The following is an 18,935-nucleotide window of genomic DNA, read 5'->3' on the forward strand; positions in this document are numbered from 1 at the left end:
AGGGAATATCATAAAAATATACATGAATCTTACTTTATTTCCAAAATTTAAAGTATGAATATTAAGCAACGTTTTTGTATTTACTATAATAATTCATCGGTGTGAATTCTTTTTCTTATATATATATATGTCACTCGGTTAAGCTTTATTTCATAAAAAAACCTTAAACCTCTAAGCACGATCATAGGAAAAACACAAAAAGATGGCCAATTTTGCAAGTTCGTCCATTTTGTTAGCATCACTAACCCTCACCCTATTTGTCACCTTTGCACCCGTGTCAGCATCACGTGTTATAATAAGTGACCCAAATGGAAACCAAAAAATCGACCTTAACAAAACGTGTATTACTAGGCCCCACACAACCGTGACAATAACGAATCTGTTGAATGAAAACCTCAACTTACATTGCCAATCAAAGGACGATGATCTTGGTAAACAAGTCCTAAGTAATGGACAAGAATTTCATATTAACTTCAAGCCTAGCATATTAGGAAATACAGTCTTTTTTTGTAATTTTGCTTGGAGTGGTGCTTCAAAAACAATCGATGTTTACGAGTATGATAGAGATCATTCGAGGTGTTGCGGAGATGTTCCTTGGAAAGTTGAACAAAAGGGTTTAACTAGTGTTAGTACTTACAGTGGAGGATCTGATGAATTTTTCCCTTGGAATTGATTTTTGTAATAGGTTTTTCCTAATTATGGTTGAATAAATTATTGCATTGTATACATTCTTTTTTTTTTTTTTTTTTTTTTTTTTTATAGGAAATATTGACCGTAACACCATACCATTTATGCTAAAGGCGCGTGTAGTGCAGTCCACATCCCAAATTTTGTACACATAAAAGCATAAATATATAACATCAACAAATTGAGATTTCACCGAAAAAGTAGAATCTTGTTTTATTTATTTATTTATTTATTTTTTTTACGGCACTAGAATCTAGTGTTTTTCTCAAAAGTTCTTATTTATACCGTTAAAATCACATATGTTTCTCAAAAATTGTGGTCATGCACTCATGCCATGGATCGGGCTTGGCTAGATAAAATCTCAAGCCAAATAAGCTGAGCACTATAAAATTTTCAACTTGCACAAGCTCTTTTAACATGCATATATAGTCAAACCAATCAATTACTTCAAATTAAGCAATATCAATAAAATTATGAAAGATAATGATGCTTTAATTAAAATAATATCAGATTTATTATACTTTTTGATATAATACAAAGAGGTCTTAATTAATTTAATTTATTTTATTAGCTTTAAATAAATACTTGTCCCATTTATATTTCTTAAAGTACTTGGCTTTGAATACATTGTACAAATATATACCATCATCTTGAGCTTTCCAAATACAATGACGTCCACCACATTTTCTATCGACGAATTCTTGTTCATCAACGAATGCATCAAATACCTTGCGTCCATGATTATCCCAAGTTAAACCACAAAAATAGAGGCGTTGTATGATCATACTAGAATGAATATTAAAGGAGTAGTTTCCACTTTTCGGAAGTTTTTGAAGTTGAAGATCTTTATCACCCGATTTGCAATGAACCCATAATATATCGTTCAATCCATTCACGATTACAACTTGATAATCTCCCGGCCCCATACTCCAACCTTCAACGTATTGAAAATTGGCTAAGCATAAAACTACGAACAAAGATAAGAACAACTTCAACATCGTTACTTCTTACTTTGAATAATTTTGTTACAATTTTTGTTAAAAAAATAATGTTAAAACAACTTCTCCTCACCAAATTTATATGCTTAAACGCTCAATGTGAACATAATTATGACGTTAGCCTTTAATATGATCTCATAAAAAAGAAATTATGTTTTTGGAAAGGAAACTTAGCTTGAAATTTTTTGTGTGAACGTTGCATTTTGTCTTACGTTTAGACTTTGAGGCTTTGAGCAAGTTCAATGCATGACCATGGCCCACATATTTTCATGCAATCCGTTTCCAACGGTAATAGTTCAACTTATAATTGTTTGAGGGGTGATAACTAGGACAAGTGGCAATAATGTTTGTTGGTATAAATTTAATTTTATATTTTTATATGCGTGATGTTTAGTATCAATACCAAGTTATCTCTAAATACCAATCCACCAATCAATTTTAATCGGAAAAAAAAAAAGTTATCTCTAAATACCAACAAATTTTAATCGTTAATAATTCAATTAGTGTTTTTAATTCTTTGAGTACTTTTTATGATGGCTCAATTTAGGGGGTAAGATAATATGATAGTAACTTTTATTTTATACTCATACTGATTTTCACTTACTAAAATTTTATATTTACTCACTTAAAATTATCGTAAACAAATTTCACGATATTTGTTTAAAACTGTTAGATTTGATATTTGCTTAAAACCCTGCATCGCACGGGAGCTAAACTAGTATGCTAATAAAACTATAAAAGTGTGTCAACTACATAGATAGATACGATGAGTACTAAACTGGATCGAATGTCTATATTATAGTATATCTTAGGTATAACAATTTATAATTCTCTATCATTTACATATTTTTATGTAAATTACTGTAGAAACTAATAAGTAAGGTTGTAATTAAGAGAGGTTAGTTATTGCATGGGTACACTAACCTTGATTTCTTTGTCAAATACAAGTATAAAATTCAAGTTATTTTATATTTATATTAGATGCCATAATGATTGTATTAAGTATAATTTCACTACTAGTATAAATGAATTATGATATACATTATCTAAAATTATATAAATTTGATATTATAAAATTTAAAATATGCATATTTATAATGAGTAAATACATGTTTATCTCCGTAATAAACAAGTTTCGTTTATCACATGGTCAAAAGTGTAATTTTTATGTTGAAAATAGGATTTGCCTTAAAATCGCTACTTGAATTATTACGTAGTGGTTATACTCCATGATAAATATAAACAAAGCTTGTTTAGCACAATATGAACCCTTTGCCTTGCATGTGTAAAGATCAAATTAGTCCTTACTCCTTAAGTATATATTTTAATATGGAATGCATCCCATGTCATCAGTTATCACTCATCAAGTCATCATCATGTATGATGATATACTACTTCTGTTAACTATTATTTGCAACAAAAGGGTATTATTTATAAGATATAAAATATTCTTTTGTTGCAAATATAGTTAACGGAGGAAATAGTAACTATCTACGTCTCTAATATACGAGTAGTAATTACAGACTTGCAATTTATATTTATATCATTATTTCTATTTTATACATACAAAGCATTTTTCGTATACATACTTTCCTTGTGACCTTGAGTATATATGGATGAAAATTGAAAAATCCTTATTGATCCATTACATATTCATGATTTTTGTTTTACAGTTTTAGCATATATATACATTTATATATACATATACATATACATATGTTTCATGTTTCTTGTTTTTAATAATGATGAAATTTGTCTTTGTTGCTTTACAATTGTTGGCACCTCATTTTCACAATGCATGTTATAGTATAAGTCATGTAACATGTTATTGCTTCTAATCATACAATATTAAGCTCCTACTTTGCGTGTTAAAATAATGTCAATTTTTGGTATGTATCACAAATTAGCTTACAATGCCTGTGATAAGTTTAGGGTAAATTGGATAAGCTTACAATGTCACTTATTATTGATGATTTCCTAATTTCATTCTTAAAGATATTATTTACTAAAATTGCTATAGACTTATAGTAGTCAATATGGATGATATAAAATAGTATGTGTCACAAAATATCTCAACAGACCGATTATCATAATTTAAGTTATAAATAAAGATATAAAATATTGTGTAGTCCGATCCAGTGATCCTTAATATTTACATAGTTAGGCTTTTTTTAGCACAAGAAATGAAGATTATATTACTTCTTCCAAATCATAAGCACACTTACATGAGTTACATCACTTTGATTACAAGAAAATTTGATTCAAGAGAAGGTAAAATCACATAAACCTAAAGTAACTAGAGTTCAAAATGTAAATAACATTTACTACTACTTTAACATACGACTATTACTTTTACTACAACTAGCTAGAAACCATATATAAATAGCATATGAAATTTATAAAGTTACAAGTTATGCTTCAATTCACATGTAAAGCTAGAGTAAGTAAAATTATACATTGTCACATAGTCCATGCATTAAAGTAAGGTAGTAGCCTAGTAGATAATGACCAGCATTAGCTACTTAGCTAGAGTAAATATACTTATTTCTTCCTGTATATTATTAGAAGATTATGAATGCAAACAACTTTGACCTTTATACTTCATCCAAACATACACTCTTCATATTGCCATACTATTATACTCAACTCAAAAGCCTTGGTTATATGCAACTAACCATTCATCTAAATTGTACTTCTTTCATTTCTTCAAAACAAGATGCATCCCACTTCTTTTTCTTTGATCATCTTAGGTATAATGTTGATCTTTAATCAATATGACGCTTATAAGATATATCACTCAAAACGTCCAAAAGTTGCTCAATTCCATAGCCACGGGGGAGGATCTTTATTGGGGTTCATAAGGGTTCGACCCATATTATTTTTGTAAGAGTTGTTAGACGAGCGTGATAAAAATATTATGTCAAGTGACAAACGCAACTTTTTCAAGTTGTTTCAAATAAATGAAAATTAAAATCTAATATATTATAGATACTTTTACTACTTAATTAAAAAAAATTAGTATTTAAATTTATTTTTTATCGAGGCCTTAATTTTTTACGCTCGAATCATGACATCATTACAAATTTATATCATTATTTACAATTTAACAACTACAGATTCAAAATAGTATGTATTTTTAAATAATTATATTATTTTTGTACATATATTGTACATATATTGCACATATATCTTGATATATTGTTTGCATCTATTGGCCCTTATAAGTTGTGTAAAGTAAACTTTTAGATCAAACTCGCATATTGTTTTCTTGTAGTGATTTATTATTTAATTATCATATTTTAATTGTATGTAACAAGCTTCTGTAATAGTTAAGTGAGGACGATTGATTTCATTTCTTTTAAACTTGACATCGGTCAGATTATTGTTTTTTGTAAATATTTAGATATCTATAATTTTAATTAGAAATTATTAAATTTTATAACTTGGCCCACATATAGTTTAGTCTAAGATCCGCCACTGCATAGCCATATCGACGCTGATGTCGTGAACGGTCAAGCACATAACCGGTAAAGAATTGTACGGCGTTAGACTAAAGCTAGGATTGAGTCCATCTTTGGAGTTTATCATGATTTTTGATACGGGCTCGGATTTCGTATGGGTACAATCGGAAAATTGTACGGTTTGCATGGATGAAGGTTCGAGACCTTCATATAATGGCTCAAGTTCTTTATACTACCATGCATGCGACCTTATTGAACTCAATTATGGTCTTGAGACGTCCAAGGTGACATGTGGTGATAATAACCGTTGCATTTATCACATTTTATATGGTGATAAAACGGAATCGATAGGGATAGTTGTTTGGGAAACCATGTTTCCTTACGTTGGAAAAGGAAAGAACACTATACTCAGAGGCGGAATTAGGGGGTGGCTTTATGTCTAAAATTTAATTTTGCAAATGTTGTCAAACAATTATTCACAGCTAAGTTGGTTTAACGTATGAGATTATTTAGTGATTTCTCACGTGAGAGTATGATTTTTGGCTCCGCCACTGACTATACTATTTGACTTGACGTTTGGTATAGGGACAAACAATACTTGTTTTCCTTCTTCAACAGATTGCCTTTAAGGTGTTGTCGGATTTGGTGCGGGTCCCCTATCAATTCCCTCCAAACTCTTTGTCCACCGGTGGGGTTTTTGCCTCCCTATCGACACGTCCACGGATGACTCTTTCCTTTTTGGTGATACCATCACCATTCCCGGGGAGTATAGGGTCGCTCCAATAAAATATGATGATGGAAGTGTCTACTACATAGAACTCACTGGTGTACTTGTAGGAGCATATGGTACGTTATCTAATAAAACTCATGTTATATTTGTTGATTCGGCGACGACGATCACGCGTTTAGAAGTTGAAATCATGAACAAATTAATTTATACGGCTAAATACATTATAGTTGATTTATACGATGTTGATCCAATTGTAGTACCTCCGAAACCATTTGAGCTGTGTTATTACCAGCCATATGATATTGAGATCACGATTCAAATGAGCCACTAAATCCTTGTTTTAAGAATTATGTGTGTATTGTGTTTTGATGTAGCCTATTTAATGGCCACTTATCTATACATATTAAATTGAATGAGATACATATTCTCATTAAATGTTTACATTGACACATTATTCTCACAATATACATCTTTGATTCTCCAATGTTTAGGATTGTTTATTACTTGTGCTATATTAACATCTTATATGTGAGTGAGGGATAGCTCAAGTGGTTAGAGCTTCCCTCCCGGTTCCAAGAGATCTTGGAATCGATTCTCACCCCCGCCCTTGTGGCTCACTAAACACCAAAAAAAAACATCTTATATAGTTATATATGTACTCGTAGCCAGTTAAACTTATGAGTACTACTAGAGGTGTTAACAACTTATAATTCCTAAAATTAAGGCATAACATTAGCTAAGATTGCATCATTAATATTGAGTATTGACTTTAGATTGTCAATCCTTAATAGTTAATATTGTGTATACGAGTTTGGTTTGTGTTACAAAATATGAATTTTTTGTTAAACCCAACCCCAGGCCCCTTTCCCTTTTTTCTTCAATAGTGTCATACTTTGATTCTTTCCAATTACTGTGTAATATGAATTTATTTATGACTTAAAAACATCAAAAACATAGTGAGCTAAAGCTCACTAATATACATATAGTAACACCTTTGATTCCCCAACGATTCAATTGATTTTCACGCTTTATTAGAGGCAAAGCTACAAGCATACAAATTATTAACAATAAAAGTGACCCAGTACAACATTGTAAACTTAGTCCTTTAAATTATAAAGATAAATAAATAATATTGCACTCTACCCTCTTACATAATGCTTCGTGGTCATCACACGGATAGCCAAGACACCATTCCAAAGACGGATATGAACATTATCGAAATTAGCAACACTATTAGGTATAATAAAACGTCTCCACAAGTAACCATATCTCCCTTAATCAATAAGGGTGGACATGAGAAGTTTGTCTACCGGCTTTCGACCTAGTCCACTAACCACTGTAGTACGGGTCGTGTTATCGACTTTGACATCGATTTCTCCCCTACTCATTCCAAGTACATCCATGTTTATGATAATATGTCTTTAGTTTTTACATATATATATTTTGAATTAAATGACTAAAGCGTCAACAATTTTATAATAACTAGCATAGTGCTCGTGCGATGCACGATTTATAAATCAAATTATTAAACCCGTAGGAAAAATAAAAATAAAAACAAAGGTAATTCATTTACTATTAAAGGACTTGGTTACTAATTGTCAATAAAAAAAAAGTTAAAGGAACGTTATTTGAATAGTATTTTATGTTATTTGAATTTCTTTTAATTTTTTATAATGTTTTTTTATTAATTGAAAAATAATTGAATAATACTCCACATAGCTATATAAGAAGTGGACTAATTTATTTATATCTCCCGTTGAGAAAAAACTAAAATTTTCTTATCATACCATTCGTATCAGTAACTACAATCAATCTAATATATACATGTTTTATTTACCCGTCGCACTCATTCAATCTATAGACACAATAATAACCTTATATTTGACCTACCAGAACATATATTTTCTTAAGTTAAGCATTGTGCCAAAAACTATATATTATATAATAGTCATATATATAACCAACAGCTGATTAAATATAGTATACAACACAAATACTTCGTATATAGGTATGGATACTTATAATTTTATATAAATAAAATATACAGAGTATATATTACTAAGATTTATCCCTACCTTCATTATAAAATGGTTAACAAAACTCTTATAATAGTGCATGGACATTTATATATCTAAAAATGTTCTTTTTACATATATTTTCCCCCATTTAATTTTAAAAGCCTTAAAATTGTCTCTTGAATTCGCTAAATTGATTTAAAAGGTTATGTTTATTTCAATATTTATAGCCATAAACTATTTTCATTTCCTTTTGTTTTAATTTTTCTATTTAGAATTTATTAGACTATTAGGTTTCAAGATCGAAGTCAATATCTTTTTACCGTACAATCACTAAATCAAAGTCACTCAACTAAAGTTTTGGACATTGCATAGCTACACAACATCCAACACATTTAATGATTACATGCAAATAATTTTAATAAAACTACGCATTCGATATAAGTTATTAAACAATTTAACTATAGATACATTTTGATAGGTTTACCACCATCTATGAAAAAACCTCCCATGAATCACGTACTTAAGGAAACAAATCACAACTTTCCTTTTTTTTTTATTTTTTTTTATAAATATTATTATATATACCACATAGTATAATTGCATGTATTAAAATTTTATGAAAAAAAAGACACACTAAAAAAAACTACCATCTAAAAACATACCAGTCTACCACCATCTATGAAAAAAAAAAAAAGAATCGAGCCTGATATATTCACACACGAATTGTACAGTATAATAGGAAAGGGGATTTAATAAAAACTTCCCTATCAAAAAAAAATTAAAACTTCATGTGCAAAAAAAATTAAAACTTCATAACAAGCAACTACTATCAAAATTCAAAGAATATACTCCCTCCGTGACTCCGTCCCCTTTTGATAGTCCCTTATGGGCAATTTTCCCGGGAATTAATAAACACAAAAAAGAATAGTTAAAGTACATTTGAAAAAGTAAATTGATATTGGGTATGCAAAAAAGTAGAGAGAAAGTAATAAAAGTACATGGAAAAACAAAATTTTACATAAGGGACTATCAAAAGGGGACAATGGAGTATATCATTATATCTTAGGGCTAAAGCCATAAGTAGCAACTAGCAAAATTCCAAGAATAGTTAAAGCCCCTTTCCCTTTTTTATTTATTAATAGTGTCATTCTTTGATTCTTTCCAATTACTATGTAATATCGAGTATGAATTTATTTATGACTTATAAACATGTTAGTTTGTTACAAGCTCACTAATATATACAGATATACCAACACCAAAGACAAAACCAACATAATTACGAAAGTTGTACATCGATCTTTGATTTCCCAATGGTTCAAAAAATAGACACAGTGCAACATTGTAAACTTAGGCCTTAAAACCATTTTTATTAAATATAAAGATAATAATATTACAATCTACCTTCTAACTAGTGAACACGGAGATAAACAAGACACCATCCCAAATAAAAATTTCAACTTTATCGAAATTAGCAACCCTGTCAGGTATATTAAAACGCCTCCAGAAATAACCGTATCTCTTTTCATCGACAAGGGTGGCTAAGACAACTTTTTCGAACGGTTTTCGACGTGTTCCACTAACCACTATAGTACGGCTTGTGTTATCGACTTTGACATCAATTTCTCCCCTATTCATTCCGGGAACATCGGTCCTTATTACGTATGCTATAAGGGTTCGCCTCCACTCCGTCTTGACCATCTCAAAAATCACCGTCCTTTTGATATTGCTCCGTTATTAAATTATTAGTAATTTGTTGGTCGTGTATTGTATTCTTTGACAATGCTACAAACATCATTACCCACACAATAATCACCATTGCCACACCATCACCACTCTTGTGTTTGCCATTTACGGAAATAAAACAAAAAATTGATCAATCGATGTTAATAACAATAATAATATTTGATAATATGTCTTTAACGTTTTTATGTATATTGAATTGAATAATAAATCAATGCTTGGAGAGTAGAAAAACTCCCATTAATCACGTACTTAAGGGAAATAAATCACAACTTTCTTTTTTTGTTTTTTAACATTATTATACATTTATATGTAGTATAATAGTATATATTAAAAATTGCAACAGTTTCTAATTTTATGAAACTCCCATATATCAGTGGTTAAAGAAATAAATCACAACTTTCCTTTTTAACTTGCATATATTGGCATATTAGTAAGCGAGGGAGCCCCCATTCATCTTCATGATAAACAAAATTTGTTTATCTAATGGCATTTTTGTAAATATATCAATAATTCACAGATCTTTACGAAAATGCCATTGTATAAACAAATTTTGTTTATCATCAAAATGAACTTGTATTTTCTCTAAGCCATATACATATATAAAAAATAAACAAACCCAAAATTATGTTGGATTTTTATTATAGTAGTAAGACAAGTAAACATGTTTTATGAAATGGAGAGAGTAATTATTATGATCATCAAATCACAATTTAATTCGATCAACTTTGTGTCAAACAAACTCTAAATATGATCAAAGGCCAATTGATTTCACTGGACTTTGCTCTTATTAGTACCATCAAATTCACAGATCTTTCTCCAAGATGTGATTATTACAATTGACGGTACTATTACCCAAGGTGAGTTTGCTAGAATAAAGTATGCATAGAAGTAATATGGACTTGCTGAAACTTGATTCCCTTCTACGAACACAGTCATATAATATATAACAACACTATAAAACTCCATCGAACATACAACCAATTGAATAGCATATCTATAGGATTTGTGTGTTGCTAAGGCATACCTGCAAAAACGTTGTACAATGTGAGAAATCTAGCTAGTAATGCTATATTAGTATATTGACATCTTATATACTCGTAGCCAATAAGGTGTTAACAACTGGTCCAACCGAGCAAACATAAGAAAAGACACCAGATATAGATTTCAACTTGTTAAAACATCATAATTTTCATAATTTAACATGAATCAAATTAGGAATAGATTTAATCTGAACTCACATAACTAGACCCAGGTTTCCAATTGAATTAACAACGAACTCTAACTCCTACTATGTCATTAACAATTTTTTTGTACCAAAGCTCGATCTAGTTGGTTCATTGCATTATTCGAATCAAGGTCATCGCGACTAGCTAGGAATCTATGGAAATTAAAATTACTAAGAATGTGTACATAATTCCCTATCCTTTGCTCTGCCTTGAGCTCTTTAGGGAAGCATCCAACCTACAAAGTTAGACTAGATTGATTTTTTTTTTTGGGTGTTTAGAGAGTCATAAGGACAAGTGACACTAAATTAAATCATACGGGATACATTTTGTCCATTAAGGTCCTGTCATGCCATCCAAGAAATACGACATATATCGAGCTAAGAACAACTCCATCCATTTGATAAACTCATTTTAAATTAGTCTACATTCTAATTTTTAACTAATTGTTGAAAGTTGAAACTAGCATGTGCTCGTACTAATGCACAGAGTATAATGTCCACATCCATAGAAGTATACTAAGTAGTAGATAGTTAAAAGATAAATGTTGCTTAATTGTTACTTACGCAGCTAAAAGGTTGGCTGGACCAAATATGAAGATTGAAATTGCTTCTAAAGCTATTATTGTTGAATCAAAAGACAAATATCTGGAATCACCCTTGCTGTACTCTTTCCCTATAAAATCAAAATGTATTAGCATATCGTAATAAAAGGTAATGTAGTAAAATTATAGTGAAGTTAGAATAATAACTCTTTAAACTAACTGAAGGAGTTGAATGAATTGATATGAGCAAGAGAAGTACATAATTCGGCGAAGAAGGATCCAGTCTTATCCTTGTAGAAATCAGGTTTGAAGACTACGTAGAACTCGAGTGTCAAATGTACTAAACCATTAAAAGTTAGCCAACATATGATCAATTTTTCGAGTTTTGTTGTCCTTGAAAACAACCTTGTGTGACAAAAGATGAACTCATGATGGCTAAATATGGTTAATTCATGTGTTAAAAACTCACCTTATCCAACACGAAAATTACCCGATTCAAATTTTGACTTGTATATATTTAGTAGGACTCAACTTCAAATTAAACTTGATCCAACCTAACGCTAATGAATCTGACCATGACACCTGAATTTAAATCCGTAACCCGTTGTGACCAAACCGTTTACGACCCGTAGCCCGTTATGACCAAACCGTTTAAAACCCGTAACCCGTTATGACTGAGTCATTTACAACCTGTTACCCAATATGTTTATGATCTAATCTGTTTCAACCCACTACTCGATAAACCCAACTTATTTATGACTTGACTTGATTATAACATGACTCGTTCCTACCCATTATCTGACTAATTCGACTCGATAATCATCCGACTCAATTTTAACCCGATATGATTTTGATTAGAAACTCGTTTCAAATTGGGTAAACTCGTTTTCAAACCAACCAAGTTCAATCTAAACCGATTATAACCGAAACAATAATGGTTGGACCCGATTTCACCCGATCTATTTTGAACCGAAACCCATTTTCGAACCGACCCAGTTAAACCCAAACTGATTATGACCCGAACCAATTACGACCCGTCCTGATTAAGACCCGAACTGTTTTTAACCGAAACCCACATTAAATGGGCTAAACCCGTTTTCAAACCGACCCAATTCAACCCAAATTGATTATGACCCGAACCGACTAGAACCCGACTCGATAAGGACCCGATCCGAATAGAAACTGCAATTAAAAAAACCAAACCGAACTGACCCGATAATTTTCAAAACCGACCCAAACCGACCCGCTTATTATTTCAATCCGTTATAAACCAACCCGTTATAAACCGAAACTGATAAACCCAACCCAAACTCGAACTGTTTAACCGAATTGACACCCCTAGTCATGAGGGATGTATTTATAGTATTATAGTAAAACCAAGAAAACAAAGCAAATAACCCATCAACTAACTAAGATTAACCCATTTAAAGTTACTTAGCAATAATATAAGATAAATTAAGAAACATGAATATATTGAAGGAGAAAATCAACAAGTAACGCCTTAATCCCAAAGATGGGGTCGGCTATATGAACCAAGATTTTATCCCATGTAAAGCGGTGTGATGAACTGATGATAGATTAAAAACAGAGTAAAACAAAAATATACCTGATAGAATCCATGTGAGGCAGAAAACAGCGGTTGAGGCAGCAGCTAGAATACCCAAAATGGTTGTTGCAGAGTATATATTAGGAATAAAATCTGAAACATTAAAATCTTTTGGAAAATTTGGAAGATGAACCTCCATTCTACTTTCTGTTCTTCCTCAAATGATATTAAATTATTAAGAGAAAGAGAAGTTTGACTTGAGATTTGTATGAAAGTACATACAAGTTTTAGATTAACATTACAATCATGAATCATGGACTAGTAGTTTAATAATTAAAAGCAAGATTATATAATACTTGTATAGTTTACAAAATAAATGCATATGGTTAGTTGTTCACTGCCACACAACTAAGTGCAGGGCCGCCTTAAACTCATCGGGTCCCTGAGCTAATGGAGTTGTATAGTCTCACCAGTCACCAACCCGGCCCCGGTTTTACCCGGGGAAATTTTCGAAGTCAAGCTAAACCTTAGCTTCCTACAAAAAGGTATGAGTAGATTTTAACAGCAAGGCTCCTCATCAGCCTAATATACTGCGGGAGTTCTCTGTATGCGAGCAAAGGCAAAGATGTACTCCGTAAGTCCGTATGACAGTAACTACAGGAGGATTACTTGATAGCACAAAATTAACTGTCAACTCTCCATGAGGTAGCAATGTAAGTATGTAACAGAAGTAATCGAAAACTTGCAGTAATAAACAGAAACAGATAACATCCGAACATAATCGAATCCTACTCCGCCTATTTACTAAGTCCAAACCTTGTCATCAACAAACAGACAATGTATTATTACCATCAACTTCATTTAAATTTTCTACATCAGATTAATACTATAGAATTGCCTCAAAGATATGACCAACTGAAGAATTATGAATGTAAGATCAAGGTAGCACAAGCAGAATTATACTGAATGTACGAGGTCTGTATAATGAAAAGAATTCATGTAACATAATGATAATATCACAGCAGGAAAAAGGAGTTGCTTTAAATTCAAACAATTAAAGATCCATAATACTAGTAAATGATTACAAAAAAATAATTCCTTGCGAAATTTTCTTTCTAAATTGAATAAATGAAGAATTGGAAGCTTGTATTAGTGTGCAAAAAAAAAAAAAAAAAAAAAAAAAGGATCATGTAACATCAACTAAACTGCTGCTTAAGTTTCATTTGGTTTTTATCTTACTTCTACCCTCAGATTCACAAATTTTTCTCCAACATCTGATGATTATGAGGAACGGTATGATTCCCCATGGTGAATTTGCTCCAATGTAATATGCATAGTAGTGCAATGGACTCACAGAGAAATGGTCCCCTTCCAATATTGCGGTTATATAATATATCACGAGACCATAGAATTGCCCAAGAGATACAGCCAGCTGAAGAACATACCTATAGGATTTGCGGGTTGCTATAGCATACCTGCATGCATTATACAATAGATCTAATCATGTTAATAATCATTTCTCAACACTCAGTTAAATTATCAGCATGATAAAAAGTGAAGAGCATGCTAACTACTTACGCTGCTAATAGGCAAGCAGGGCCTTCAATGACGGCTGTTACTCCTTCGACAGCAACAATTGCAGAGTCGAAAGAGGCATACCTTGAATCACCTCTGCTGTATTCTTTCCCTGTGAAAGCCATATTATCAGACAAATTGCAAAACAACCTTCAAATGTCAAGGGGAAAAAAAATGTCTATCAAGTATCAATACAATTAAGAAACAAGAGCCTTACAAATTTCGGCCAAGAAAAATCCATTCTTGTCCTCGTAGAAATCCGGTGAGAAAGCGAAGTATCCCTCAACAACCATATGTATTAGACCAGTGATAGTAAACCAGCATATGAGCAATCTTTCAAGTTTTGTTGTCTTTGAAAACAAACCTGTGAGACAGAGAGCTTGGTGTGTAAGAATTGAGAATAGATAATAGTATTTAAGGTGAATCACAACTACATATTTCCTATGATCAATCCTAACCAACTTGCAGGAATTCGCGACCTCTAATTTCAAATAACAGTATAAGGCATTAAGGTGAATCCTTACTTTAAGGATGAATTACAACTAACTATTTCCTACGATCCTTACTAACCAACTTGATGAAAAAATTTCCATATCGTCCAGACTTGAGAAACGACTTCAGATTTCAGATATATAGTTAGTCCTACTCAACTTAAACTTTCTCATCGTATTCAATTCAAGCACAAACCAGTTGGTAAAAGAATGCTACTCATAATCGGAGTTGGCAATCTTTGCATGACAAAAGAACACTAACAGATTCGACATGAACACACAATGCAAACACAAATTAAATAGAATTGGACATGGCATAACAAACTATGCAACTTACAGGAATTCACAACCTCTAATTTCAAATAACAGTAGACCATTAAGGTGAATCCCTACTTCTTTAAGGATGAATTACAACTAAATATTTCCTAAGATCCTTCCTAACCAACTTGATGAAGAAATTTCCATATTGTCCAGACTTGACAAACGACTTCAAAGTTCAGATATATGGTTAGTCCTATACTCCTACTCAACTTAAATGTTTTCATTTAATTCAATTCAAACACAAACCAGTCGAAAACAAACGCTACTCATTATTGGAGTTGGCAATCTTTGCATGACACAAGAGCACCAACCAAATCGACATAAACACACTACACAAACACGAATAAACCAGAATTGGACATGACATAACAAACTATGCAACTTTATGATATTACTACCTCCGTTACATATTATTTGCAACGATTTGACATAAAGTAGAGAGAAAAAATGTCTAATCGTTGCAAATAATATGTAACGGAGGTAATATGACTTATGAGTATGATTAGGCATATATTGAAACCAAAATCAACATACATAAACTCGAACACAACCGATAAACTTCCAAATCTCCTATAACGAAATGCTTGAGGTTCTAACAAACATTCAAGATACATCAACATGAATCATTAAATCGAAAACTACAACAAGGTCATTAGTTTGTTCTTGGTCAAACAAAACACGGATTTATCATGGTTCACTAACAATACGTTAGCTAGTCAGCAATCTAAGCCGCAGATTCAATGTACACAACACAATTATCTAAGAAAACATCACAAACTACCAATGCAGAACAAAAGTTAACGTAAATGGATCAAATTTCAACTTTTAAAAAAATGAAATATGATAAATTTTATAAATAAAGACAAGCAAAATTCAAAATTAAAAGCAGAAAATTAAGAATAAATTGAAAAAATTACCAGGGAGAATCCATGAGACGGAGAAAACAATGACAGTAGCAAAACCAAAAACACCCAAAATTTCAGAAGCAGAAAGAAAATTAGGGACAAATCCAGGCAAGTTCAGATCTTTTGGAGAATAAGGATGATGACCCTCCATTTTTAATCCAGATTTCTTCTAGATCTTCCTACAAACTGAAAAAAAAAATGGAGAATTTAGAAATATTAAAGGGAATAACCCAGCTCATGGAAAAAGGAAAAGAAAATAAAATTGCATACAACAATTTGGAAAGAAATAATGAAATTAAATTAATACTCCGTAATTTAGAGATTGAGAGAGTTTGACCTTTAAGATGGTTAATGGAGGAGATGGTAAGGAGATTGAGTGCAGAAAAATGGAGGGGAAATGCCAAATTCAGAAAAATGGAATAGTCAAAGGTTTTATTTTTCCCCACTTCCTGTTTGGTTTCTGCCTTTGTCAAGAATTCAATATGTGGTGGGCATATCAGATAATCGGATAATTAGGGTCTGTTCACATTTATTAAACTGAGTTGAGCTGAACTGAGCTCAACTAATTGGAGATGAACTGAACTGAATAGAGTTGAAATGAATATTTTATGAGATAAGTAAATTAGAAGCACTGAACTAATTGGAGCTAAATTAAACTGAACTGAACGGAAATTAAGCTGAAGTGAACAGGCCCTTAATTAATTATCGAGTTTGTTATCGTTTTTTGTTTTTTGTTTTAAGTAATTTTAGTTTATAATTTTCGATCGTACTATATGGTTTTTATTTCCATTTTTTCATTTTCTTGATAAACTACTCATATTAAATTTTATAGTTATTGATGATCAAAAATATGAATAATACTACGTAGTATATGAAAGTCTCCCCTCTATTTGATACAATTATATCTATTTTAATTTATAGTGAGTATTATAAGGTGGAAGTATAACTATCAAATTGGTTTAAAAGGAAAATATATATCAAAACGTGTAAAATATTGATTTTGAAATTCATGACCCAAAATTACACGTCATAATGTTATAAATGCTTAATTTATGTTTAAACATCATAATCTTGTTTTTTTTTTTTTCAATCTTTGCTTCTTATAGTTAATTCTTCAGATTTCATATACTATTTCCTTTTTTTTCCTAACCTATTTATTGTAATTGATTTGCTTTGATAGTTTGATGGTATGAATTTTAGTTTAACTTAAATTCTAGATAGCTTTAAAAATTCGAAAACCTATACAACCCATTTAATGAAAATCTTATTGTATATTGAACAATTTAAGAGTAACTTTGAATCAATTTATAGTATTAGGGTAACTTTACATCAAAAACGATTTTAATATCAACAGGCAATGAGATACTAGTAAGCTTTGAGGTAAATTTGATTATTTTAAAGTAACTTTACAATGAATATACACATATGTAGTCGAATTTTTAAAAAAATCTTATTAAATATTCCGCTTAAGTCTTTAGTGAGAAAAAACTTTTAATCTAGCTCAAAATCCTTGATGTCTTTTCCCACCATTCTAGACAATCACATTCCTATTCATTTGGTCAAAATCACGACATTCTTTTCATGAAATGTTTTTACTAAGAGCTTGTTCAATTCTAATTGATTTTCACTTTTACTTCTTAAATTCTTATGAATTTATTTAAACTATTCAGTATCAAGAAAATTTTTCCTTCAACATACTAATATGATTATGAACATCATATGATTATAAGTGGTTAGAACCTTTTTTTTTTTTTTTTTTTGAGGGAAACCGAAGCGGTTAGAGCTTAAAAGTGTACAACTATTACAAGAGTAAACACTTTCTTTTACACATCCTTGATAGCGATTTTTGAAACCATATTGTTGTTCCTCGTTACACTCACTTTATTACTCATTAAGAAATTTTGAGTTTGAACACCATATAAAAGCTCATAAATGCTTTTTAACAAACAAAAAAATTGAAAAAAAATTCACAAAAAACTATAAAAATTACCACCTCTTGATCAATCCTTAGATGAAATCCGTAAGTGAAAATTGTGGAGTCCACATTGTCCACTTGTTACCATAATATTATTCCAAAAAAAAAGAAGGAAAAACTAACCCAGCCACTCCACCCCCTACCATTATAAATTTGGAACCCCCTTCTACACCTCACATGTGCCACCCCTACGGCTCTACCCCACCTCTGACACCGAAGGAGGGTCTCCACCCACTAAACCAACTTTGATTCTCATGAAGTACTTTACAATATGGAAATGAATAACAATAAAAAAATAATAAAAAAAAAACACATAGTACTCCGTATCTAGGTTAAGTTAGTACTCCCTTCGTTTTAAATACTTGCTCCATTTCTATTTTTTGCACTATTCATTTGTCCTACTTGGACTAATGTTTGTGATTTATACATAAGAAAAATATAATTTTGTGAGTATTTGTTGGAATCGTCTCAATGAATAAATTATCAATTATCAATTGTTAGAATTTATACTTATTGATAATTAAAGATATTATTGCTTCAAAAAAAAATTAAAAGTATTATTGCTTCAAAAATAAAATAAAATTAAAGATATTATTGATCAAAGATTAACATTAGAGTTGTCCATATTTCGGATTAATACCGAAATCCAATCCAACCCAAACCGAATTATCAATACGGATCGGATCCAAAATTTTAAATTGGATCGAATCGAATTGAG

The 18,935-nt window shown here is 31.0% G+C and overlaps 5 protein-coding genes across 5 annotated transcripts; 1 reads left to right on the forward strand and 4 right to left on the reverse strand.

Annotated features, from left to right (window-relative positions):
* Positions 1-202: 202 nt before the first annotated feature.
* Positions 203-673, forward strand: LOC110725375 (S-protein homolog 5-like). The gene has a single exon (XM_021904862.1). The coding sequence runs from the start codon at positions 203-205 to the stop codon at positions 671-673; it is 471 nt and encodes a 156-aa protein (XP_021760554.1).
* Positions 674-980: 307 nt separating this feature from the next.
* LOC110725376 (S-protein homolog 3-like) lies at positions 981-1,685 on the reverse strand. The gene is made up of 2 exons (XM_021904864.1): positions 1,331-1,685; positions 981-1,036 (listed from the first exon to the last, which is right to left on the reverse strand). The coding sequence occupies exons 1-2, from the start codon at positions 1,683-1,685 to the stop codon at positions 981-983; spliced, it is 411 nt and encodes a 136-aa protein (XP_021760556.1).
* A 7,613-nt stretch (positions 1,686-9,298) lies between these two features.
* Positions 9,299-9,592, reverse strand: LOC110725377 (21.9 kDa heat shock protein-like). Its single transcript, XM_021904865.1, has one exon. The coding sequence runs from the start codon at positions 9,590-9,592 to the stop codon at positions 9,299-9,301; it is 294 nt and encodes a 97-aa protein (XP_021760557.1).
* Positions 9,593-10,244: 652 nt separating this feature from the next.
* Positions 10,245-13,888, reverse strand: LOC110725579 (probable 3-beta-hydroxysteroid-Delta(8),Delta(7)-isomerase). Its single transcript, XM_021905039.1, has 3 exons — positions 13,011-13,888; positions 11,427-11,535; positions 10,245-10,661 (listed from the first exon to the last, which is right to left on the reverse strand). Exons 1-3 carry the CDS (start codon positions 13,147-13,149, stop codon positions 10,406-10,408), a joined length of 504 nt encoding a protein of 167 aa, XP_021760731.1. The 5' UTR covers positions 13,150-13,888; the 3' UTR covers positions 10,245-10,405.
* A 214-nt stretch (positions 13,889-14,102) lies between these two features.
* Positions 14,103-16,707, reverse strand: LOC110725577 (probable 3-beta-hydroxysteroid-Delta(8),Delta(7)-isomerase). Its single transcript, XM_021905038.1, has 5 exons — positions 16,580-16,707; positions 16,255-16,428; positions 14,743-14,889; positions 14,529-14,637; positions 14,103-14,425 (listed from the first exon to the last, which is right to left on the reverse strand). The coding sequence occupies exons 2-5, from the start codon at positions 16,391-16,393 to the stop codon at positions 14,170-14,172; spliced, it is 651 nt and encodes a 216-aa protein (XP_021760730.1). The 5' UTR covers positions 16,394-16,428; positions 16,580-16,707; the 3' UTR covers positions 14,103-14,169.
* Positions 16,708-18,935: the final 2,228 nt, after the last annotated feature.

The sequence above is a fragment of the Chenopodium quinoa genome, unplaced genomic scaffold, assembly GCF_001683475.1.
Source record: "Chenopodium quinoa cultivar QQ74 unplaced genomic scaffold, ASM168347v1, whole genome shotgun sequence".
Taxonomy (NCBI): Eukaryota; Viridiplantae; Streptophyta; class Magnoliopsida; order Caryophyllales; family Amaranthaceae; genus Chenopodium; species Chenopodium quinoa.